The 25194-nt window shown below is 62.3% G+C and overlaps 1 protein-coding gene and 1 long non-coding RNA gene across 11 annotated transcripts; one reads left to right on the plus strand and one right to left on the minus strand.

The window, feature by feature from the left end:
* Positions 1-573: 573 nt before the first annotated feature.
* Positions 574-23627, minus strand: RHBDF2 (rhomboid 5 homolog 2). 10 transcript variants are annotated; one of them, XM_053660915.1, is made up of 19 exons: positions 22988-23127; positions 20894-20989; positions 12171-12376; positions 9188-9352; positions 8279-8403; positions 7718-7913; positions 7430-7633; positions 6247-6375; positions 5775-5893; positions 5424-5618; positions 4596-4707; positions 4339-4413; positions 4012-4173; positions 3663-3772; positions 3460-3523; positions 2953-3028; positions 2754-2854; positions 2430-2583; positions 574-1824 (listed from the first exon to the last, which is right to left on the minus strand). In XM_053660915.1, exons 4-19 carry the CDS (start codon positions 9329-9331, stop codon positions 932-934), a joined length of 2859 nt encoding a protein of 952 aa, XP_053516890.1. In that variant the 5' UTR covers positions 9332-9352; positions 12171-12376; positions 20894-20989; positions 22988-23127; the 3' UTR covers positions 574-931. The 10 variants fall into 10 exon arrangements, with proteins under 10 accessions (XP_053516890.1, XP_053516899.1, XP_053516896.1 ...); XM_053660924.1 differs by lacking the exons at positions 20894-20989; positions 22988-23127 and adding an exon at positions 23575-23627; XM_053660921.1 differs by lacking the exon at positions 20894-20989 and having other exon boundaries at positions 22988-23102.
* LOC128626728 (uncharacterized) lies at positions 9301-11865 on the plus strand. The gene is made up of 3 exons (XR_008390769.1): positions 9301-9375; positions 9454-10334; positions 10840-11865. It is a non-coding gene; the product is annotated as an uncharacterized LOC128626728 (long non-coding RNA).
* Positions 23628-25194: the final 1567 nt, after the last annotated feature.

Genomic DNA, 25194 nt, shown 5'->3' on the forward strand with positions numbered 1-25194 from the left:
GTGAGCGGCTTCAGCTCCCCAGCTCCGGAGCTGGTGGGGGCCTTCCAGGCAGGCAGGCAGGCAGGGCTCAGTCCTCGGGTACCGACCTCCCCCTTACTCTCCCCAGTCCCAGGGATGGCCCTTCTCACTCTCAGCCCTGGAGTGGCGCAGTGGTTAGCTGGGAGCGGGAAAGAGCAGAGGCTGCCTCCCCCAGCCCAGGCACCCTGGGTCCTCTGCCCACAGGAATAAATGGCTGTGCCGCAGTCTCCTGGTGGCTGCCCTGAGTGGGGAAAGGGGCTGGGGGAGGCAGTGTTCCAATGAATGGCGTGGTCCAGGGCGGCCCCTCTCACTGCCCTGACAAGCGGGCGGGGCTGGGGGATGCCAGAAGTCCAACCCCTCAGGGGACCCCGAGGCCCTCCACGGAACCCCAACCTGTGTTCTGTTCCAACCGAATTCCCAGAAGTCCTGTGAGATCTCCACTGTCCCTCTGAACCAAGCCCCTGCCCCCAAGGTCCTCCTGGCTGACCCACCCCCAACCCCCCAAATCAGGCTCCAGCTTTCATCCTTCCTGACTCCTCAGATCAAACGACGACATTCCCTAGAGAATATCTTTTAATTCATTTGAGACGTCATCTATGCAAAGTTAGCGTTCCTTTTAAAAATTAGGACCATAATATAAATCAGTATAAAACGGGCCCGAACGAGCCTTTGGCCATCCCTGGGAGTGGATCCTGGGGGTGGCTCAGCAGCCACCCCAACCTGGGGTCAGTGAGGCAAAAGGTGTGGGGCCCGCTGTCACCTGAGCCACCCTGTGAAGAACACTGACTGGGCGGGGTGGGGGTCGGGGCACAGCCTGCGCGGTCTACAAAGCCGGCCACAAACGAGCGAGCAGCGCCCCTCCCTGTGCTCCTCTGCCAAAGACCACAGCCAACGTGTCTCCCACAGCGTCTGGTCACCTTACGGGCAGACCTAGCAGGCCACTGATGACAGGCTTGTAGGGTAGAGAGGGGAGGAGAAATGGGGGGAGGGGTACCTGGTGGGGTGCCCCGCCACGTCCCCGATAAGGGCCCACATACACGGGAGCAGTGGGAGGAGGCAGAGGCTGGGGTGGAGGGGAAAGCATCCTGAGGACCCTGGGAAGAAAGAAACCCACCCCCAGGAGGTGGTCCTGACAGCAGGGTAAGTCCGGCTGAGCCCTGAGCTTTGGAGGTGGGTGCTCGGAGTGCTCCCCGGCCTGAGCCAGGGGCTCAGGAGGAGGGACCTCAGTCCCCCAAGGAACCCACCCTGGTGACTGTCTCTGGGCCGGGGCCAGGGACAGGGCCCGGCCCCGTGTCCACAGATGGGCAGCTGGAGTGTGCACGGGGCAGCCCGTCCCAGGCAGTCTGCGTCCTGGGCGGGGCCTTGCTGGGCCCACCGGGCCGGTGGTCAGTGCAGCACCTGGTCCAGCTCGTATTTCTCGCAGAAGCGGCTGGTGAAGGGGAAGCAGGTGAGGTACTCGATCCAGGGCCAGTGGATGGGGTAGACGTAGAGCCAGATGACCAGTGAGGCGAAGAGGCCGGCGAAGACCAGCAGCGACACCAGGATGAGGGCGCGCTTCCGGTACTTGTCGCTGGTGCCGAAGGTGATGTAGGGCAGGAAGGCGAAGGCCAGCAGCAGGCCGCTGAGGAAGCCGAAGGTGTGGGCGACGTTGTCGATCCAGGGCAGCAGGCCACACACGAACAGGAAGAGCACGATGGCCGCCAGGTGCAGGAAGGCCTTCCAGGGCCGCTCCAGCAGCTGCCAGCTCTGGAAGAGCTCCACGAAGAGGCAGGCAAGGAGGCCGAACTGGGAGCCCGCCGGGCCCACCTGGGCGGAACGGGAGGGGCGACGGTCACTTCCAGGGGCCAGGGCTGCAGGGAGCCCTGAGCACCACCAGGCTGGAACGCCGGGACCCGACTCTTCCACTCCAGATGCCCAGGAGCACGGCGGACTGCCTGAGCCGCTGGACGGAGGCCGGGCTGCCTACGCCCACCCCTTCAGCCAAGGTGGAGAGCTCCGTGCCCGAGCCAGGGGAGGGCCAGGTGCCCAGCAGGGCAACAGGAGGACGAACGGATCAAAACCTGACACTCCAGTGGCTCAAGAACGGTCACACCCTGGCAATTTCCTATGATTCAACCTACGTGACATGGTGGCAGGCGGTGATGTGGCCATGAAGAAATGAGGCAGAGAAAAGGAACAGTGAGGGACAGTGTCCAGAAAGGTCTTTCTGGGGCTGCCATCTGAGCATGACTCTGGGACACGTTTCCTCACACTCAGGATTAAAGGATTGGCCAATAAGCCTCCAGCTTAGCAGTCGGACATCCACTGAGTCCAGCTGGCAGGGGCCGCGCTGCCCCGGCAGACTCTGGGTGGGCGGGGTGGGGAGCATTGGAGCCGGCCCTCCCCACCCTTCTGCCCTGCCGTGTCCCTACCTCTGCCCGGTAGGGGAGGAAGATGGCACTGGCAAGGTTGCCGGTGATGCCGCTGAGGATGAAGATGATAGAGATGCGATGCCAGCCGGCCAGCTTCTCCAGGTCCCGCAGGATGGTCATTTGGAAGACCACGGACACGGCACAGTGCACCAGGCTGGGGTGGGGCACACGCTGACGTCAGCCTCCCCACAGCTGCCCACGGCCACCAGTCAGCGAGGCGCTCCAGGAGCAGTGGGGCCCCGGGGCGGTGCCGGCTGCACCCCGGGCAGGGACCCCTCTGCCGGGGGTCCAGGTGGGCAGGTGGCCGCCACTGAGGAGCCTTACCCAGCGTGGAGGAACAGAGACAGCCAGAGCCTGTAGAACTGATCTGGGACCTCGGGGTTGAGAAAGGGCAGCAGCCCGCACACCTCGTCCAGGCAGTGCACCTGCGGGCAAGGGCACGGAGGTCGGAGTCCGGGACCCAGCTGGGTGAGCGCCCTGATGTGGTGAGGCCAGTTCCAGTAGCCGCCACGCCCCACCTCACCTGGGAGCAGAGTGTCGCCTCTTCGTGGAAATAGCCGTGCATGAATTCGCAGTACTCCCGAGTGGTGATCTCGCAGCTGGAGAGCAGGGTGTGTGTCAGGGCCCTGAGCACACACCCCTGCCCACCTCTCCAGAGCCAGCGTCTCCTGGCCACAGCCAGCATCACCAGTGGGAAGGCGGGGCCCCTCCACAGAGACCAGGGCTCTGAGGAAAACACCCCGTCGTCCCACCCCCACCACAGGTGGCCCAGAGTGAACAAGGAAGGATGGCAGCTGGCGCAGGCGCAGGCACAGGGGGGTGGAGGTCTGGGCGGAGGGCCCGCTGGCTCACCTGCCCTTGGTGCCGATGCAGCAGGGGCGGCCCTTGATCTGACAGTCCATATGCAGGAAGCCCGAGCGGTTGCTCTTGGCCTGCTCCGTGCAGATCTGTGGGGCGCCGACACGGGTGGGCCTGTGTGGCAGGACCCCCCTGCCCCCCTTCCCAGACCACTCTCTGCCTGGCTACTCACTGGCCACTTGGTAATGTCATCAGGCCAGATGTGGGGACCGCTGGAGGCCGGCTCCTCGCAGGTTCTGGGGGCAGAGGTGGGAGGGGCCAAAATGAGGGACAGTGGCACCCCCCCCCCACCGATGCCCTCGTGGGCGGCACAGACAACACAACCAGAGCCCCGTCTTCCCAGCAGCCTGGGCGAGGGCCACCCTGGGGCTGCACCTGGGGTCCTGCTGGCACACGGCCCCTGACGTCCGCTTCAGGCCCAGGTCAGACTTGTCCATGGGGGGCCCTGTGTCATCCTGCCACTTGACAAAAGTAGCCAAAGTTTCCTGCAGGATGGAGGTGGGCTGGTCATGCCGGGACAGGGCCACACCCACTGAAGCGGTCGGGGAGGGGGGACCCCCAGGATGAGGGCTCTTCCCTGATTTCCCAGAGCCCAGGCCCATCTCTCAGACCCGGAACCAGGAGACCCAACTGTCACTTGCTCGGGCTGGGGAGGTCGGCATCCTCCCTGTGTGAGGACCCTCCCCCCGAGGCCGGGGTGGGCCGCCATGGCACGGGGCCCCACCGAGCAGTCCTTCCGCTGGGTCTGGATGCAGCCCGAGTTGTCATTCTGGACACAGCAGCCCGAGTCCCGCTCCAGGTCTCGCTCCCGCGACACCAGCTGCTCGATCTGCTCATCCTTCCGGATGCAGGGGGAGAACTTGGCTCCCAGGTGGATCAAGTCGATCTGGGGTGCGGGGAGGGGGTGAGCTTGGGCCCAGACTGGCCGCTCTCTGAGTCTCCTCTGGGGAGAGTGCTACTGGGCAAGCTGACCCCCCTCCCTGCCCAGTGGGGGAGCCAGGGCCCAGGACCCCCTGCTGAAATCCTCCCCTCCAGCTCCCCTGGCCCTCACCGAGCTGGGGCCGATCCAGAAGTTCTCCTGCTGGAGGTACTTCACACTCTCGTACACACCTTTGTTCCTGAGCACCTGTGCGGAGCAGGAAGGACAGGAGGAGGGTCAGGGGTTCCGTCCTAGGGTTGGGCCCCCAGGAGAGCCCAGCACACCCTCCCGCCTGGGCCAGGCCATTGCTGTGGGAGGCCCATGATGCTGAGGCCTCTCGGGGGGCCGAGACCTCCAGGGTGGAGCCCTGCTTCCACAGCCGGACTCACCAGCTGGGTGGTGATGTGCTGGGCGAAGCCCACGGGCGCGATGCCGTACGTGCAGATCACCAGCAGCGTGATGATGATGTGGACGAATGTCAGCCAATAGGTGAAGTAGGGCCTGTGGCAGGGCCTGCGTCAGCACCCTGACCCTCGGCTTGCACCTGCTTCCTGCCACGGGTCCCTCACCAGTGACTTCTGAAGGCACCTCTATGCGCCTCTCTCCCAGGCTGAGACCGTTGGATGACTTCCCGCCACCCCTGGGAGCGAGTCTAACATTGACCCCTCCTGCTGGTTGCAGGCCTGCTGTGCCCACCCTCCCCCCAGCCTCCTTCCTCTCCTCCAGTGGTTCCTTGCAGCCCCAGGGCCTTTGCACGCACTGCTTTCTTTGTCAGGGATACTCTTCCCATTTCTCTTCAGCCAACTAACTGCCGCTCACCCTGAAGGCACCCTCCTACCTTGCAGCTGTTCACTCCCACTCTGTCTCCCTCCTCAGGACACTTGCCACACGTTATTACTTAATTTTTTGTATCTTAGGACGCAATGTCTATTGGGTCCCTGCCAATCGTCCACTCTGCAAGAACGGCCTTTGCCCATTTCTTTGGCTTCCTCCAAGGTCTCTGCACCTGTCTGCCCCCACAGTGTCCTCACTCATCATGGTCCCAGTCCGTCTGACCCACCCGGCCCTCCCCGCTCCGGTCTGCTGGGGCTCGGTTGCCGGGCCTATGACCTGGCACGTGGCCAATGCTCGCAGACGGACTGCTGGCTGGGAGCCCCAAAGTGAGGAGGGTGGAGAAGAGGTGGTGGGGGCCCCGGGACGGCACCCCGCCCGCTCACCGGTGGCTGTCGAAGCTCTCCAGCTGCCGCTGCACCGTGCTGCTGATGCTGCGGCGGTAGCTGCGGTTCAGCCAGTTGCCCACCACGCCCAGACCGTAATGCCGCTTCTGTCGGTCGAAGGCAAAGTGCCTCACCTTGGAGGCGATGCGCTTGCCGCGCTTGGCCGCGGGCACGGGGGCGTGACCGTGCTCCTTCCTGCTGGCGATGGCGGCTCTCAGCCCGATGCCCGCCTCACACAACCCAGGAGGGGCCTGTGGCCTGGGGGCCCCCGCAGGGTCACTGGGCTCTGGGGACCCCTTTCCTGGCCACACCACCTTCCCCCTCCTGCAGGTGGGGTTGCCCAGAACTCACAGAGAGACCTGCACCCCGCCGGGGGAGACAGGTGAGGCGGAGCGGGGGACCCCCCGGAAGTATCTGGCAGAGAGTGGGGGAGACTCAAACACATCGTCAGGCATGGAGCTCATTTCTTCCTGGGGTGGTGGAGGAGTGGGGGACACAGAGAGGTGGTGTGAGGAGTCACTGCCCAGGTACTGCCCCCCCACGGTGCAATGCAAGGGCAGGAGAAGGCAGGGCAGGCAGATGCTTTGGGACGGAAGCAAAAGGTCCAGGTGTTGGCCCTGCAGGACTTTCTTGGCTGGCGTCCTGCCTCACCCCCAGGTCCCCGCTCTGCCCAAAAGAAGCTCACGAGGTGGCACATCCCCTCCCGCCAACGGGCCTTCAGATCTCAGGGGCTCCTGGCAGGGAACAGTCACAGCCAGGCCGCCTCTCCTCGCTCCCAGGCCACCCTGTGCCCCTGCCCTGAGGGCCCACACCCCATGCTTGCCTTACTAAAAAACGAGGAGTCAAATGTGTCCGCCCCATCGACCACATCCTCCTCCAGGAAGCTGGGGTAGGCGAAGCTGCGTTTGACCACCCGGCACCGCTGCCCGGCGGCGTCCAGCATCGAGCGCCCCTGTAGAGGAGGGGCAGAGGCACAGGCATCAGGCCCAGGTCAGGGCCCCCTGACATCAAAGGAATCGTCCAGCCCACCCTCCTGGGGACGGTGCCCTGGGAGGCGGGACCCTGCCCAGGGCAGGGAAGGCCAGGAACAAGGCACCAGCTTCTCCACAGCCCCAACCACATCATCCCTTCTCCACGGTTTGCTGCTGCCTTCTCCCTGGCAACCTCCTGCCCTCTGGCTGGGCAGGGGGCACCTGACCACTCATCCTGCCCCCTGTTCTTGAGACTCGGGCTGTCTTCCCCAGTCCTGGCCTTGGCAGGGCACACTAGGCCCCTGCCCACCTTTCTGAGCCCATCTCCTTCTGCTGTAACTAAAACCAGGCGGAACCACCTGCTGCTCCTCCAGAGTGCCGCACCCCCTCCTACCTCCAGGCCTTTTTAAAATTTTTCAAAACTACTGATCTTAAAGGGGGAGGGGGAGGGAGAGGGAGAGAAACATCGACCTGCTGCTGTACCATGCATGCGTCCCCTGGTTGGCCCCTGCACGGCCTGAGACCGAACCCACAGCCTCGGTACATTAGACAACACTCCAAACACCTGAGGTGCTGGACCAGGGCCCCGGGCCTTTGCACAGGCTGTCCCCCCTGCTGAGAATGCTGTTCCCTTCTTTCTTCCCCTTATTCTTCTGGGCTTAGCTAAGGTGACTTCTCTGACATCAGCCCCCCCGCCTGGGCGACATGGGGCAGCACCCCCTCTGCAGAGACCCTGTACCCATCACACTGAATGGTGATGTCCACCCGCACCTGGGCCAGGGGCCCTTCCAGGGCTGAGACACTGGCCCATCTCAGCCCGCAGCCCCTGCCCAGCGAACCTGGGTGATGAGTGGTAAGTGTGTGCTTCACTTCTGCTTCCCCAGCCTCTGCATCGGGGCAAACGGTCTCCCAGACCAGGGAGACGGCGGGGGCGTCAGAGGGAACCGAGGCTGGGACGTGGGCCCCTTTCTCTACCCTGGGTCCCAGGCCCAGAGCCCAGACAAGGGTCTGGGGAGAGGGAGGGAGAGGCCTCACCTTGAGGAGGGCGGAGGCCGCTTGGAGGCTCATATGGGCCACAGAGACCCTCTTCCTGCGGGGCAAGTGGGAGTAGCCAGAGCGGACGCTGGTGAAGGAGGTGAGGGACAAGACCCCTGGTGTCAGCGGTGGGTGCGGGGCGTGGGGCCGGTCCACCTCGTCGGGGTGGCGGAACGCCCGGCCTCGGGCCAGCGGGTCCACGATCTGGAAGGGAGGGAGGAGGTGAGCAGAGCCGCCAGCCCCTGGGCACTGTCGCCAGCCACCCCCTCCAGACCCGAGGCAGCCCACCTTGGGCATCTTGCAGGACTTTGGAGACTCGGTGCCCTGGAAGGAAGGCGTGTCCTGGCTGGGGAGCTCCAGCTCGCGCTGGCACGAGGGCTTGAGGCGGCCGTAGCGCAGGCTGCAGTGGTGCAGGCTCCTGCGCTGCCAGTGCTGCCGCTCCAGCGCCCAGTCGCCGCTGACCCCGAACCACTGTGCGGTGCCCCTGCGACAGAGGCAGTGTGAGCGTGTGCACGGGTCAGCTTTCGTGCGGGCCCCTGGTTTGGCACCCAATGGCCAGATAAAGTGCGGAACGTGAGGAACTGGGCCGGGACAGCCCCTGGGAGCTGCTCTGAACAGCAGTGGTCCCCACTCTCTGCTCCTGGAACCCCCTGGAATCCACCTGTGACTCTAGGCCGGACCCATATCCCCGGGCCTCCACGCCCCCTCCCCCAACATGTTCACCTCTGCAGGGAGGGGCTGCTCCTTAACATCTGCCCACACCTTCTGCCACGGGGACCCAGACATGTGCCCTGTGAGCCTGCAGGGACACTGCCAGGGCGTGGCTGGGTGGTGCAGGGGCACGCTCACTTTCGAATGCTCTGAGACAGGGAGGCCTGGCGGCGGAAGCCAGGCCGCTTCTCCGAGCCCTCCTGCCATCGTCCCCGCGGCTCCTGGAGGCTGACACTCTTCAGGTAGGCTGGGTTCCTGGGCCGCTGCGGGGAGGCGGGGGGAAGCAGGGGGTGGGTGTGCGCAGGCCCAGCCACTCCACAGAGCCCAGGTCCCCGACTAGGCCTTCTCTGGCTCCCGACGTGAAAACCCAAGGACCAACCTCAAACCCCATCTACACCCGGAGCTGCTTTTATTTGAATGTAAGATCACCAATTTCTAGTGTTTTTCAGGAAGCCCTAGCACGCGTCTCCCCACTCTTTGTTCGCTGCCCCTCCTGTCACGCTGTTTCTGTGCGTCGGCAAGAGCCCCCGGGGTGAGCGGGCGGCACAGACACAGGCCCCTTTATGTAGCAGGCTGTGCGGGAACCCACGCCGTTTGCAGCCCGTTTTCAATGAGCTCTTTATGGACCGACGGTCCAGCCTGTCAGACACGTTGCTCCATTTCCATTCTCAGAGGAGCAGGCACTGGGAAGTTGGGCTGCCGATGCTGGAGACACACGGGGGGGCCCCGCACCCAAGTCCCAGACAGCCCACACCCTCGGAAGGGCCCGGGCGAGGGCCTGAAAACAGCCAGGTCCCAGGTGGGACTGACAAGCCTGTCCTCAGAAGCGGCTTTCCTTTTTTTCCTGGACCCCCAGGAGACAGAGCGCCGACCCCCTGCGTGTGATGTTTGGGGACTGGAGGGAGGGGTCAGGCCTGAGTTGGGGGCCACATAGGCAGCTGTGCTAGGGTGGAAGGGGCCTCCTCCAGGAAGTGAAACTGCCTGAGACGTGTGACGTGGGCACATCTGTCACCTGTGGCAGGGCACAGCCCCCGGGCCAGCCCTTACCGGGGCCAGCATGCTGGTCTGCTCGTCAGGGGCCGGGGCCTCGGGCGGCGGGATGGTGATGGACAGGTTGGGCGGCTTCCGGCTCTGTAGGCGGCTGCCGGGCACAGAGGAGACGCTCTCGCCGTTCCTGTCTGCAGAAGCCATGGCGGGCAGGGGGCGGGACGGCTGGAAAAGAGACGGGGGCACAGGTGTGTTGAGACCTGGACGGCACATGGGGATACATGTGCCCCGATTGGGAATCGAACTGGCAACCTTTGGGTTCGCAGGCCAGTGCTCAGTCCACTGAGCCACAGCAGCCAGCGCCAGAAGCTGTTTCTAACCTGACTCCAGACCCTAAACCACGTGGCAGAGACTGAATCTGGCTGAGCGAACACGGCAAGAAGGTCTGTGTCTGTCCCCACCTCCCCACCTCAGTCCATTTCTGGTCTCAGCTCGGGCAGGGGAGCACACCCAGAGAGGGGCAGGGGGACAAAGGGCGGGGCTGCAGGGATCCTGGCTGCCAGGCGGCGAGCCCGGCCTTTGTCCCTGTGGCAGGGCTCAGGGGAGGACAAGGCGGCCAGGGAGCAAGCTGGCAACCGGGCCACTAACAGCCCCCACACTGCCCGGCTCTCAGAGGAGGCCCTGGGCTGGGGGGAGGAAGTGGCGGCCCAAACTGGAAAGCCACCTGTCCCTGCTGCTCGTGGCCGCCCGGTTCCCTTTTCAAAGGGAACTGAGACTGCCACGTGCCCGGCGCTTTTTTACTTTTCGTGGAGGAAAACATTCCATCTTACTGTAAGAGTGGTATCAGGGCACTTTTCCATCCAAATTTCTGAGGGATAAATAAGGAGGCGGCCAAATAGGGTACATGTTCATTGAAAGAAAGAAAGACTCCGAAGACCAGAGGAAGCAGACCGCGAACTCCTGGCCACCGGTCCCCCGGGAAGGAGCTGCGTGCCTGTCCTTCCAGATGCCCCTCTGCACCTGGGACAGGACCCGGGGACCTACTTCCCACACTCACAGCTCTTCTTCTACGGCGTGCACACCTCCCCGCCCACAGGCACAGGCAGATCCACCCCATCCTGCCCGGTGATGGTCGCACTGAGTGACCGGGCCGCAGCGGGGGGAGGTCCCCTGGGCTGAGTCCGGCACGTCAGACCCTCGCACACAGGTAACGGGACCCCTGCCCGTGTTATGCGCTTGTCCGAGTGCAACCACAGACCGAGTTCTGGAAGTGGGCAGCATTTTCAACGACCTTGCCCAGTGGCCCTGCCGAGAGGGGGTAGTAACTTACCCCTATCTGGGTAAATTCACCCCAGGCTCCACTCCCACTTCCCCTTTGATTCCACCGGAATCAGTGCCCTCTGCCTACTCTGTGCTTGCCTCTTCATGGCTCACTCTGCCCTGTGACCTCTTTCTCACTCAAATCCTTGGCTTTTTCCTAATCCCACCTCCCAAGGTCCTGGGGCAGGTTTGGTCCCTCCTGGCCTCACACAAAGCCGGGGGCTCCGTGGCCACCTTCCAAGGACGGTGCCGACCCTGGGTGTGCACAGGCTGCGGGGAGAGTCACATGGGAGCCACCCGGCCAAGGGACATGGAGCCAAGGTGTGGGATGACAGGGCAACTCAGTGGCCACATGTGTTCCAAATCCGCCCATGTCCTCCATCTCTACCCAGCACCTACCAGAGGCACCATCTTCTGTCACCTGAAGCATCACAGCGGCCTCCAGACTCATCGACCTGCTGCCCTTGGGCCCCCACCCCATGACCATTCTCCACTCGGCAGCCAAAACTGCCTTTTAACAGCACAAATCACACCATGTCACTCTCTGCTCACACCTAAAATCAAGTCCTGACTCTCACTGGGAGCTCAGGGCCCTGCGTGGCTCTGTCTCCTCCTTGCTCACCCATCTGTGGGCCCCTCACCATCTCTCACCTGCCCAGCTCTGCAGGAGGTGCTGGGGGGCGGGGTCAAAAGCACAGACTGGCACTTGCGGCCGGGGCCTGCCCCACACAGGGGCCTGCACTTGACCTTGGCCACCACATCCTCACCCCAATGGGGGGAGTAACCTCCTGCCTCCTGAGCATTGAATGAGTGGACGTGACAGACACATGCAGCGCGTCCTCACTGAGCCTGTTCCGGAATGTCCGCGGTGGTGCCTCCGTCAGGCCCAAAGGGGGACACGGCCCACGTGGGCACAGGAAACTCAAGGCCCCCCAACCCTGGGGCACTAGCAGGAGTGGAGTGCCTTGGGGGTTGTGCCCAGAGCCACACAGAGACCACAAGCAACAGGAGTCCCTTCAGAGAAAAGCCCCAAGAGGCCGATCTAGAGACAGAAAGATGAGTCCAGGCTCGGGGCAGCAGGGAGGATGTGGGTTACATTCGAGGGGATGAAAATGTCCCAGAGCTGACTCTGCCGACGGTCCTACCCACCAGCGATGAACCAGCACCCACTGGATGGCACATTCTTTTAAAGGGATGAACTTTATGTGAATCACATCTCAGTAACGCTGTCCATAACATGTCTCAAGGCCTGGCTGGTGCGGCTCAGTAGATTGGACACCAGCGTGTGAACCAAAGGGTCACTGGTTCGGTTCCCAGTCAGGGCACATGCCTGGGTTGCCCTCCAGGTCCACAGTACAGGGTGTGCGAGAGGCAACTACACAGTGATATTTTGCTCTCTCTCCCTCCCTTCCCCTCTCTCTAAGAAGTTAATAAATAAAATCTTTTTAAAAAGCAAAAAAAAGAAACTCCATAAATGTCAGGCCTCTGCTGTGCTGGTCCCTCCACCCCCAGATCAGACCATCACACAACAAGGTGAGCCGCTCCTTTTTATCATTCCAATCCCAGCTTGAGTGCCACCTCCTCCAAGAAGCCCTCCCTAACTGCCTGAAGCAGCCGCCTTGTATTCACGGCCGCCTCCACTGTGCGAAGAGCGCTCGCCCACAGTCGCTGACCCTCAGTAGCCAGTGCCATGGGCCCGGGCCCCCGGCCGCCAGCTTCCCACCTTCAGTGTCAGGGCTCAGTGCGCAGCTTCCTAGTCTGGTGCGGGTCTTTAGAGCATGTTCCAGTCCCTTCCTCACCGTGCACAGAGGCTCTGGGATCAAGCTTCTGCAGGGTGGAGAGGTGGGCGCGTCCAGGGACAGATGGAAAGATGGACAGACAGCTCTGTCAAGCAGGCTGGCAGCTCCCTCGTGCTCACAGCCCACAAGCCTGTACGAAAGGAAGGGCAGGTTCAAGGGGTGCATCAGGACCTCAGCCTCCTCACCCGTAAAGTGAGGATAACCGTGCCCCCCCGCACCCCAAGGCTGAGGGGTTAGAGGAGGTACGTCCCTCCTCCCCGACCTGAGGGTCCCTGGTGGTGGTGAGCTCCAACCCTAACCTACAAACCCCCACTCCGGGCTGGGAACCCAGAATCAAGAGGGTCTTTTTTGTTTCAACAGCACTTTACTAGAAACATTCAACTTCAAAGACCCCGAACTGTTGGCTGTCTTCTAAGACTTTTCTCTTCAGTGTGAACAAGCCAGGTACCTACGGCAGCAATCAGATGCGCTGCAAGTCTCCGCTGTTTTGGTTCATTAAGTAAGTTGTTGAGATGAAAGCCACCGGCGTTTAGAAGGGAGGAACTTGGGGGCGTCCTCTTTGCCTTTGAGAAGTCCTGCAGCACTGGGCCCTCAGGGTGCACCCCCCCCATACAGAGCCCCAAGGGCTGCTGGGGGCAGGGGCAGGTCCTGAGGTGCACCAGGCCTTGCAGGCCCTTCCTGGGCAACCTCATCCACAACACCCTTCAGAACGGACTTTACCATGTTTCCCTTTTGCAGGCGGGGAATGGAGGCCCAGAGGCGCTAAGGAATGTGCCCAAGACCACACAGCCGGGAAGGGCCTGAAGTCCCAGCACCGGGCCTCTAGCACCGAGGCCTGAGGTCTCCTTGGGAAACTGCTGCCCCTCACCCTCCCTAAACCTGGGGTACACTCACGGCTGGACGGTCCCCTATCAGGGAGACAGAGTCCTACCCCCAGGGAAACTTGGTCAGTGTCTGAGCTGTTTGCAAACTGTGTTCTTCACAGGCCTGGACACCCAGAGGTGCCCGAGAAACTGCCACAGGGTGGACCAGACGCTGGGGGGTGGGTCTGGGCCCCCCCGCGTCCACAGGGCAGCACCCTTTTTGCTTTACATATTGGATCAGGGCTTTTGCCTGCCTAAGTCCTCTGGCTACAGGTGAGAGGAACTCTGAGTGTGCAGGGGCCCTGGAGAGCAGGCGAGGCAAAGCTGGGGGCTCGGGTGTGTCCTGCCTCTCTAGGCCAACAGACTCCAGCACCCTGTCTTCTACACGCAAACACCAGCAGTCCCGATCCCGTGGGCCCAGGGCAGAGGGCCTCAGCGCCCTGGGAGCCCTGTGATGATGGCGCTCTGAGCCCACTCTGGGGACAGCTCCAAGACAACAGCCTCGCCTGGGGCCCCTGCACAGAAACCTCCCCCAAGTGGCCTCCTCTGGGACCAGGGTGCAGAGAGAGGGCATTGGGGGAGCATGTCCTGGGGAAACTGGCCCCAGGAATGGAGGCTGGGGGTGAGTGTGGGGTTGCCGGGCCCAAGCTCCGGTAAGGTTGCCAAACAGGCAGGATCCTTCTGGAACTTAGAGCTGACCACACCCCCTGTGAGTCGGCACCCCTCGCTTTTCAAAACCTGTCCCCACACCCCAACAGACACACCTTCTCTTATCTGAGGCCCTGCACCCAGCATGCTCAGCTCCACCTTGGCTGCCAGCTGCTTTAAGGAAAAAAATGCCACCTCTTCCAGGAAGCCTTCCCTGTTCCCACCAGACAGAATCAACCACTGTCTCACCTGCTCTCTCCTAGCATCCTGAGAGATGAGTCCACATGTACGTGTCCCCATGGCCACACAGCCCCATTCACAGCTCACCGAAGGGAAGGCAGGTGGGAACGTGGGCACACAGGGGTGGGCAGTCCATGTCTACCCAGAGCTGACTCTCTCACCCCCCAATTCTGCAACCAGCCCCAGAGGCAGCCTCCTCATCCGGAAGACCCCGCTAAGTGCTGCCTGTTCCACCCAGGCTCCGTGACTGGGGCTGAGCATGGAGGATGCTGTCCCAGGGTGGGTCCCCGATGGACCTCCTGCTGCCCCAGCCGCCCGCCCATCCCAAGGCCGTCCCACCCCTGCTGGGACCCCGACCCAGGACCCACTGTGCTTCTGGCATCGGTGCAGGCTGAAGGACTGGGTGACCCTGGCCCTACAGAGCAGGGGCAGGGCCGCCTTTTCTGGGGAGGGTGTGGTGTCCAGGAGGGCCACTTTCCCCATCTTCACAGGGCAGTGCGAGCCCCGGCCTGGGAGCCCCTCCCTCCCTGTCTCCTCTCCACTAAGTGAGGGAGTTGGGTAAGGTGACGGCCCAGCCTCAACACCCAGGAAGCCCGGGCATCTGGCATAAAAACACCACTTTCCCCCGGCCCCTGTCCATGGAGGCGGGGAAGGGGGGACAGGATGCCTGAGACCACTCTGCACCAGGAGCCCTGCCCCGCCCTTTGGGCTCCAGAGAGGGTGTCAGCACTGGGGTGCTCACACCCACTCTGGACGCCTGCACAGTAGGGCAGGGAGGAGCCCAGGCTGCCGAGACCAGGGAGGAAAAGGGCTGGGGCCGCGGGAGTGCCTCCCCAGCACTTATCTCCTGCGCCCCAGAAGCGCCTGCTCACTGCAGGAAGTTATGACATCCTGGGACCAGGCTTCCTTCCGGCCACAGTCACGCCCGCTGCTCTGGGACCCCCGGCAGGCGGCAGCGCCCAGCCCACGAGTGGGGTCGGGTAGGAGTCTGAGGGCCTGGCCCACCTCGGCCGGACCCCCGTCTCGGTGGGGCCTCCCCCAAAAAGGGCCTCGGCCCCAGGGTAGTTAGGAAGCTCCCAGGGGCCTGGGTAGAGGGAGGACCTCAGGGTGGGGTCCAGCAGAGGTCGAGGTAGGGCAGACCCACTGAAAAAGTGAAGTGCAGCATTCAAATCACCCCGAGGCACTGCAGGCGCCCCACTCCACCCAGTCTGCACCGCTGCCGCCCTCACACCCGGGAGCCTGAGGCCAGCGAGTGATCACGGCCAGGACCCAGCCCCTGAGACAGAGCTGCAGGCTCGGAACCTGCTGATGCAGGGGGAACAGCTGGTTCCCCCACAAAGGGTGGGGCTGGGCGCTGCCAGGTGAGCCAGGTCTCAACCCAGAGCGGGGCTCACCAAGTGTCCCCCAGGGGAGTCCCCGACGGCAGCACTGTGCCTTTCATGAAGTGCTGGAGGAAGCCCCCCCAACCCCCCCCCCCCCCCCGGTCTGCCAGCCTGCCCCCAGCTCCACCAGCACCAAGGAGACTGGCTCCACTGGCCTCCCTCTCACTCTACCTGCCGGCCACCAACGCACGCTAGCAGGTTCTGGAAGACTCCCTGGCCTCGCTAAGGGGGGGCAGTCTCCAGAACCCCCAGGCCCTGAGGACTTGAGGAGCCAGCAGCAGCTCCCAGACAGAAGCGGGCGACAGACTGGAGGGCCCAGAGTATCTGTGACCACAAATGGGGACCCAAGGGGGTGGCCGGCCCTCCCAAGAGAAGGCAGATCTTTTTCACCACGAGGTGTGACCAGGAGGCTAGGGGACCTCCAGCAGGGATGCAGAAGTCCCCTCCAGCTGGCCCTGGCTCCCAGCTATGAGCAAGTGGATAGGGCCAAGGGCAGGGGTGCTAGGCTGCCCAGCGGTCCCCTGCTGACTCACAGGATGACAGGGGGAGGGGGCGAGGAAATGGCGCCTCTCCCTACTTCCCTGCCACAGAAACTGAAACTGGATTTTCCCTCCCACAGCCCTTCTGGGAACCAGTCGTTTTTAGAAAGCAGCAAAGAGGAAGCCGGGCCCTCCCAGCCGCGCAATCCCCGCAGAACCCCTGCTTCTGCTAAACTGGGGTGGGGGGGTGGCTCCCGCCCCTGCACACCTCCCTGCCCTCGCAATAGGGCGTGGCTGGTGACGGGGGGGGGGGGGGGCAGTGCAGAAATGCAGGGAAGGCTGGCAGAGGGCCCGAGGACCAGGCTTGGGAAGACAGAAAGAAGCAAAGTCCCAGCTGGAGGCTGAAACCCAATCACCAAAGTCAGAGCGGGCACAGGAAGAAAGGGACCCCCTGTGCCCCTCTCTCCTGGCCCGCACCCACATCCCCTGAGGTGCCGGTCCACGGGCACAGGCCAAACACAAAGCAAAGGGAGCCCCCCGCATAGGGACAGGGTCTCCTGCCCCACTGCCCCCCACGGAGAGGAAAAATGGAGCCACCTGCGGTTTGTGTCCCCCACACCCCACGGGGAGAGGTCCCACTCACCACCGACACCCTGCCCAGAGAACCCCCTAGTTCCCCTGCAAACTTTATGGGCTTTGCTCAAATTCAGTTCAAGAGAAAGAACTGGAGGGGCAGGTTTGGGACCTTGGGGACCCGCCAGCTTGTCCCATCAGACCCCAGGTTCCAGGCTTCCCGTGACCCAGTCAGAGTGGCTTGGGTGGCAGGGCCAACCACAGGCCCGGGAAGTGGGTGCATGGCTCCAGCGTGCTGCCAAGAGCAGAGTGAGCATGGGGGGCTGCCCTGCCCTTAGCGCAGTGAGGACCCTGGGGCCTGGCGGCACCCCCATCAGGCTTCCTTGGGGCGATGCAGCACACGGGGCCGGCACCACAGGAAGTGACAGTGTTGCCAGGTGTCCCTAGCTGGACACGGTGCTGGGCCCTGCCCACCAGGATGCCCTCCCAGGGGATCCCCTCTGGGACCCTAGAAGCTGCTGGTCAACACGGACAAGCGGGTCAGCAGCTGAGCAGGGATGCAGGTACCTGGCCGGAGGCCTGGGACAGTGCCCTTCTGGGGCCAGCAGCACCTCCCAGAGCCTGGAGGCAACCACAGGTCGGGGCCTCGGGCAGAAGGGGGCCCGTGTTCCCCAGCCCTGCTGCCCCGGCCCCCGCCAGCACTTCTGGGAAGGGAAAGGGCCTGGTCTTTGGGGCCTGACACCAGGGAACAGGAGGGTTCCTGGAGAGGGGGCACAGGGCCTGCTGGGCCCCGCACACTGGACTCGGAACTCAACACTCATGGACGCCTCTCTCGGGATCCCAGGGCGCCAGGGCATGGGTTTGCACTGGTCCTTGTAACCGGCAGAGGCCTGCACATGCTCAGTGGGTGGGGGAAAGACGGGACAGCCTGGCTCCAGCAAAAACACCGTCCAACTGGGGAGACAGTCTTAGGCTCAGCCCTCAATGCTGTGTGATCTTGGACAAGCCACTTGGCATCTCTGAGCCTCAGTTTGTTTATGCTTAAAATGCTGAGTAGTATCCCAGGGGTCTGAAATCTTGGTGCCCTTGTTACGATTAGCCGGGACTCTCCCCGGAGGCCCACACGGCCGAGGGACAAAGTCTTTTATGGACAGGTAAGCCCCTGACCCCCCCTTCTGGCCAGAAGCCTGTCCCTGAGCTGCCCTGGGCCCTGGACAGCCACACTCTCAGAGAGGGTGCTGGGTGCCCCCAGCAGGGAGGCAACATGCCAGGCAAACACTTCTCAGCTAGTAAACAGTCATTAAAGAGCTAATAAACCCGACTTTCCAGAACTCAGCCCTGGGGCTTGCTGGTTCCACGCTGTGGAAGAGCTGGCCCCAGACCCTTGGCTGCCAGGGCTTCAAGGCACTAGGACACCCCATCTAGGCCACTCCCACCAGGGGGGCTTGCAAAGCTACCTACTCACCGCCCTGGCTGCTGTGACTCAGTGGGTCGGGGATCCATCGTCCAGCAAACCGAAAGGTTGCCGGTTCGATCCCCAGACAGGGCACATGCCTGGGCTACTGTGAGCGGCCATGCTCACAGTTGGGGTGTGCAAGAGGCAACCGATCCATGTTTCTCTCCCTCTTTCTCTCTCCCTTCCCTTAAGTCGCCTGTCCGAGGCTCCACAGTTAGGAGATGGTGGGGCCCGCATCCTGCAACCTCCCATCCCCCTCAGCTGGTGAGACAAAGTGGCCGCAGAGCCGGCCTGGAGTAGAGAACCCGAGAGCAGCCCAGGTCCGGCCATCCAGTGGGCGGAGCCTGGGCCTTCGCTTGGAGAGCCCCACCCACACCCTCAAGCAGAACCCACACCACCCACTGCAGGTGGCACCTCTCAGTTCATCAAAAGGCTTTCCCTTCTCATCTCGCTTCTCGGTCCTTATCTCATCATCTGCCTTGGCTGATAATGAACTTTGGTTCCGAGTCCGGCTCCAGCAGACCCCCACCTTCTCTCCCAGGCCTCCTGGGGCCACACTGGCCTGGGGAGAGCCATCTGGACGGGGAGAAGGTGCTTGTCGCCAGGTGTCGGAAGTGGGACCACCTAAGGGTGCTCATGGCCCAGGCTCCAGGGCCACATGCGGGAAGCAGAGGAAACACTGAGGTTCTGGGTACCAGCCCTGCACTGGGCCCTAGGGGCAGAGAGGAAGGCCGCCGCCTCCCCGACACCCCTGCTCTGACTCTCGGGCTGCAGGCAGGAAAACCCCAGGCGGGGGTGGCAGTTCACGCCAATCGTGGCTCCCAGGCCGAGACCCAGCCTCAGTTTCCTCGGCATTCGGGGCACTGCAGCCCTTCCCCTGCCCCTCACCCCCGACCGAGAGGTGTGGGCTCGGCATCCCAAGACTGTGCCAAGGTCATACACACGCCCCTCACTGCCGCAGTGCCGAGACACCACTGCCCCGACAGCCCCCTCGCTGGCTGGGCCCTGGCCCGAGGCTCTCCGAGAACCCCTGCTGGAGGGCTCACAGCAACCCTCCCTCCCACACTGCTGTTACTCACTGCACAGCGGGGCAAACTGAGGCACGGACTGTTTAAGTGACCCCCATCCTACTGACTGCTCTCCTAGACCACTGTGCCGCTGGCCTCTGGGCCCTGCATGTTGCACCCCTTCCCACTGCTTCCCCCCACCCTCCAGGCCAGCACCCCAGGCTGGCCCACCAAGCTCCCACCACTTTCCTAGGGGGGCCCAGAGCATCCTCCCTTCTGGCAGCTTTGGGATCCCCGATGACCAGTGTCTGGGATGGTCCCTGGATAAGTCTCCCGAGTGAGGGAATGGGGGCATGGTGGTTCTCTGAACTTCCCTGAATTTCTCTTCCTGCCCATCCAACTGCCCCGGGGAGGGGACAGGAACTCTATGGGCAGCCTGGACGACACCGCCTCCTGGCTTGTGTCCTGGGAGCTGCCTCTCCTGGCAGCTGCCTCCCTGGTCACCAGGCCAGGTCAGCCTGCACTCTGGGACAGTGCTGCTGTCCCTGCCACCCCTCCCCCGGCCTGGCTCAGCACAGTAGGAAACTGGGAGCAGGCCTGTGAGCTCACCCTGGAAATCCCCTCGGGTGGCCAGGGCAACGAGGCCTCCTCCAAAGTGGGTGACACAGGGACTCCTGGGGACATGGGGGGGTAGAGGCAGCAGGAGAGCACATCTCTCCTGATATTGCACAGTGGGCTGGGGTGGGGTGCTGGGGCCACCTCATTCCCCCACCGCACACCCAGACCCCAGGGGAAGCACCCAGTCAGTCACTGGGATGTGAGTGGGTCGGGGCGCACACAGACACACCCCACCTGACTTCTTCCTGCTCTTGGCTGGGGTCTCGTCTGGGGCAGAGCTTACACGGCATGTCGGCAGGAACCCTGGGACGAGGCCATGGCAGTGCCCAGGGCTCTGGATGCAGTAAAAACACCACCCCTGGCCCAGAGCCGGACTCAGGCCCCCATGGCCTCTGCAATGCATTTGGACTGTGATTTACCTCCCCTGTTAGAGGGGCGTGTGAGACACTGGGTCTAGGCAGCTCAGAAATGAGCGGGCCAGGTAGGGGTCACCTGGTGGTTGGTTCACAGGCAGGTGGCACAAGGATTTAGGGCTGAGCCTGGGAAAGGGCAGCCCAGGTTCTACACTGGGCCCTGCTGCTTACTTCCGGAGCAGCTCCATGCCAGCGGGGTGCTGCCTCGTGTCCCGAGAGGCACAGCACCAATGGGGGCCCCCACTGTGGCTTCTTGTTTTACTGAAAAGATGGGAGTCTCACTCCAGCCTTTTAAAGTTAAAAGACAAAAATGGCTCATTGGAGCTGAGCACCAGCCTGGGGACCTAAGGGCTGCTGGTTCAATTCCCAGTCAGGGCACATGCTTGGGTTGCGGGCCAGGTCCCAGGTAGGGGGTGTGCAAGAGGCAACCACACAGTGATGTTTCTCTCCCTCTCTTTCTCCCTCCCTTCCTCTCTCTAAAAGTAAATAAATAAGTAAAATCTTTTAAAAAGTAAAGTTAAAAGACAAAAACAAACAAAAAACCAAGCACACAAAATGCAATGGTCAAACCAGAAACAGCCACCTGCTTCTTGCTCTGCCAGGGTTCCAGGGTCCAGAAGTGAACATGACATGGGACACTGGATCCTGCCCGGAATCGGGAAGGAGGGCGGTGGGATGGGTGGCCTGGCACCTTGCCCTCATGCCGGCCACCCACCCCGTCCCCCTCAAACTGGGAGCACATTCCTTGAGCCCAGCTCTGTCAATTCAGAGTCCTGCCCACCAGGGTCCCCCTGCCCTGTGGTTCAGCGAACACCGCAAGCGAGCACCCGGGGCGCCTTGCTCTCCTGCCCCAGGCTCTGGTCTGACCACACTGGAACCTTTTATCGCAGGAGGGGAGCAGTTGGGGAGCCACAAGGAATTAGAAACCTTGCTATAGCCCTTGGGTGTGATAGTCCTTGTGTACATACCGGAGAGGTTAGGTGCGGGTTGAGAAAGGAAAATCCCAGCGGGTCACACGGCATCAGGAGGGCATGACTGCATCAGCAGCCCAGCTCTGGGAAAACCTACGAGAACAGAGCTCATTCCCAGGGGGCATGTGGGCTCCTGTGCAGGAGGCTGCCCAAGGGGTGAAGTACCCCAGGACTGTCCCCTGCCCCTGGTCTCAGCTCCTCCCCAAGGCCCCCAGACCTACTTCCTGTGGGGCCCATGGTTTGAGCAGGAAGAGGCAAGCCTGTGGCACCAAAGGCAGTCTCTCGCTGGGGGAATAACTGCCCTGACGCTTCCTTACCTCTTATCTCATTTAGGTTTGTTCCTAGTTCCTCTCTAAACCCCTGGGGAAACTGAGGCAGGGAGGGGAAGTCAATAAGCACAGGAATGCGTTGGAGATACTGTGTGTTTGGGTCTAGGATACTGCAATAAACCTTGTCATAATTTTTTTTTACTGGTGGAGGGTCTTGCCTTCAGTTTATTTAAAAAACAAAAAACCAAAAATCACATCTCTGAAGTGCATTGAAGCGAATCACAATAAAACAAGGAATGCCTGTTTCTCGATGGACCAGGTGCTGCGACGCAGCCCTTCTGACATTTTGAGGTATTGACTCTTTGCTGTGGGGGTTGTCCCACGCATTGGAGGGTGTTCAGCAGCATCCCTGGCTTCTACCCACCGGATGTGAAATAGCAGCAACACTCACCCCCTCCCCTGAGCTGTGACAACCAGAGCATGTTCAGACCTTGCCAATAAATATCGTCTGGCCAATAAAATCGCCCCCCTGGTCTAGAGCCGCAAGCTTCACTTGTCACTTCTCCCTGTGCCCTCCCTATAGAGTGGCAGAAACATAACACAGAGGCTGGGGTCATTATTTCAACAGCAAATGCCACACATTCAGGGGTCCTAATCTAGCTGGCCATTCGGGAAACAGCAGGCAGCCCACGGGTGGGGTCAAGCCCTCAGCCACTCCAGCAGACTCCCCAGTCTGCTCCTTTAGTCTTTAGCTCACTTAGGCAGAGGCTGAGACCTGGGGTGAGGGGCCTATGCTCCCTAGGGGACTATCCCTCTAATCTAATCCAAAAACAAGGGGCCAACCTTTCCAAGGCCCTCAGTCTATAAGTCAAGACGCCTGTGTCCAATTTTCAGCTCCGGTCCAACCTTCCACACCTGTTTCCACCTTGGCAAGGGCTACCCAGCCCAGAGAGAGGGGAGGGAAGGATCTGAATTCCAGGCCCTACTGGGACCAAGGCGGGACTGCGCTGTGCTGCCCTGCGGCAGTCCCCTCTCTTCCTCCCCGGGCTTTAAACTTCTGTCCAATCGTCCTGCCACCTCATCGGGTGACCCTTGGCCCAGGGACCCCTTAGGCGTCTAGTCTGAGCTGAGCCCAGGGCGCCGTCCGAGTCTAGCCCCGACCTCTGGCGTCCGGTGTGCCCACGTGGGACCCGAGACCTCCTCAGGGCGGGCTCCCCTGCCAGCCTCGCACCGCCGCCCCAGGGCGGCCTCAGGCGCGACCCCTCACACCCTTCTGGCTTCTGAGGCCCTGTGGCCAAGAGCCCGGCCCTGCTGGTCACCCATGCTCACCTCCCTGCGGCCCCAAGTCCCCGGCAAGAAGCTCCGAGCCGCGCAGCTGGGCTGTGGCTCCTGGGGGCGGGACCCCGACGCCCCGCCTCTTCCCTACCTGCGCGCGGGCGGCGAAGGCGGGGCCTGGCCCCCGGGGGCGGGGCGGAGCCCTGGAGGCGGGGCCGGGCCCTGGGGCGGGGCCGGACCCCTGGGGGCGGGGCTCCCGTCGGCCCTAGCAGGCCTTCGGGTCGCGCTGTGGTTCCGTGGGCTGGCACAGCCTCACCACGCTCCGCCCAGTGGGGGCCCTGCCCTGCCCAGGCAGAGCCCTGTTTTCCTCCCGGGCTGGTGTCTTCCGGGTGCCGTTTTCTCCTCGTAAGGGCACACAGCTCATAGTCTAGTTATGAACTGCCATCAACGCGTCACCCCAGGAAAACCCACTCCAGGAACAGCCACCTCCCGTTCCCCTCCGTCCAACGCCCTCATTCTCAGACCAGGTGGACCTGCCCCCGCGAACCTGTTAGCCCTCGCCCTTTCCTGGAAATGCGTTTGCTGAATGCCGGCTACTCCAGATCCCGCGGCAGCTCCTGCCTCCGGGAAGCCTTCTCTGATCTCGGCCACGGCGGTTCTGCCCCACTACATCGAGCCACCTCCCTCCTTCGCACGCTCCTGGGCGGAGGCCCCTTCCCAGGCTGAGGTCGGGTCTTGCTCAACTTCCCTCGCGCTCTCCCTCCCCCGGCTCCCAGCCCGGAGCAGACGAGCAGCCGCTGACAACAGCGTGCGGAGTGTCTGCCTCAGGGTCAAGCCCGCCGCCCTCGCTGAGTGCTGCGTAGGCAGAACCTTAGCTCCCACGGGCGCCCGCAGTGGATGCGGACCAGAGGTTCAGTGGCGGCCAGTCAGCCTGGGAGGCAGGGAGGCCTGGGCCTAGTCTCGCCCAGGCGGTTATTAATTTGCAAAGGAGCTAAGCCTGCCTGGTCTTCTCAAGGGGTGTGAAAACCACCTGTGAAACAGGCCTAGCGTTGTCCGCTAATGGGATTCCTACCAGAGGCACTGGGGACACCGGAGCCAGAAGTCCTGAGTTCAGATCCAGCCCCGACCACTTACCACCTGTGTAGCCTTGGACTAAACCTTCACATTCCCGGGCCTCTGCTTCCTACTCTGTGAAATGAGGGTAATAATAGGCCTAGCCTCTTAAGGACCCCCTTGAAGGGCAAGTAGCTGGAGCTCATAACTGTCAGCAGCTACTATTGCTACTGTTGCTATAATCATTGTTACTGTTGAGGCAATCTTTTCTGCTCTCCGCCCTAGCCCGGCTCCTGACTTCCTTCTCCCCGGCCCTGCTGCCCCGCTGCCCCTCTAGGCTCAGGCCAGTAATCGCTCTCTCCTCCACTGCCCAACCGCCCCCCCCCCCGCCCCGCATCCCTCCTGGGTACCTCCCACATCTGCCCAGCAGCAGAGCCAAAATTGGTGAACCTCTCTCCCAGAGGCAGAGACTGGACCCGCCCAACTTTCTCCAGCTGGGTAGGTGTGGGGGGCAGGGGGCAGGGGTGCAGAGTGGGGGCTGACCCTTGGCCAGGACTTGCAGGCTAGACAAACACAGTCGTGAAGGGGTGTGTGTAGGGACGCCCCCTTCTCAGGAAAGGAGGGGAAAAAGAGAGGAAGAGGAACATCAGTGTGAGAAACAAACATCCATCCACTGCCCTCACTCACACACCCAGATCAAGAGGAAGCCCAAGTGCAGGGACGGGGTGGGGGTGCAGTGGGACCTGCGTGCAGAGTGCTGGCCCTCTGTAAGGGAGATGGAAGCACATGGGCCCCATAACAGGAAGGAGACAGGTGTCCAGCCACTCAGGCCCTTCAGCTGTGAGGTTCTAGGGGTGAGAGACCTGGGGCCCAGGCACCACGGGGGGAGTAGCTGAGGTCTGAACCCTGTCACGGTCTGACTTTAGACCCCAGCAAACACTCCAGGCACCTGAGCTGAGCTGTGTGGTCCCCCCTGGAGCTCCCTGGAGGGGGGGTGGTAGTTTGTGCTGGTGGTCCTTGGCAGGGCTCTGTCCCACAGGAACATGGCACCCTGTTCAGCGACAGAGCAGCAATGACAAGTATCTGTCCAGTGGGAGGGGAAGGTGTCCAATGAGCCAGGGCAGGGATTGGTGGTGATGTCACACAGCTGTTAAAAGCAGGCAGGACACGCTCTGTGCTGCGTGGAACACGTCCAAGGACACGAAGTGCAAAGAGCAAGGTGAACGTTTAGTGTAATTCCACTCACCCATGTTGAAAGGAACATACCTGTGCTGGCAGACCCACAGAAACCTTCTGGAGATGTGTCTGTGGAGAAACCCTGCGTGGTGGGGAGGGGAGTTGTGTGTGGGCTGTCTCCCATGGTGGGGTGCGGAGAGGGGGACAGAGACCTACCTACTTATCTATTTATTTCTTTTTTAGACATCAGCGTGTGGCTACCTCTCGCACCCCCGCAACTGGGGACCTGGCCAGCAACCCAGGCGTGTGCCCTGACGGGGAACTGAACCGGGGACCTTTCAGTTCACAGGCTGGTGCTGAGTCCACTGAGCCCCACACCAGCCAGGGCCAGAGACCTACTTTTTACATCACAAAATGTGTGTGTGTTACTTTCCTAACTTACAGAAAAACACAGTCTAAACTTTTCTTTTTTCATGGGCATAAAGGTATAGGAAGGATCTCGACTAGCGAGGCTGAGGGGTTGAG

The sequence above is a fragment of the Artibeus jamaicensis genome, unplaced genomic scaffold (genome assembly GCF_021234435.1).
Source record: "Artibeus jamaicensis isolate MK-2021 breed Jamaican fruit bat unplaced genomic scaffold, CSHL_Jam_final contig_2259, whole genome shotgun sequence".
NCBI lineage: Eukaryota > Metazoa > Chordata > Mammalia > Chiroptera > Phyllostomidae > Artibeus > Artibeus jamaicensis.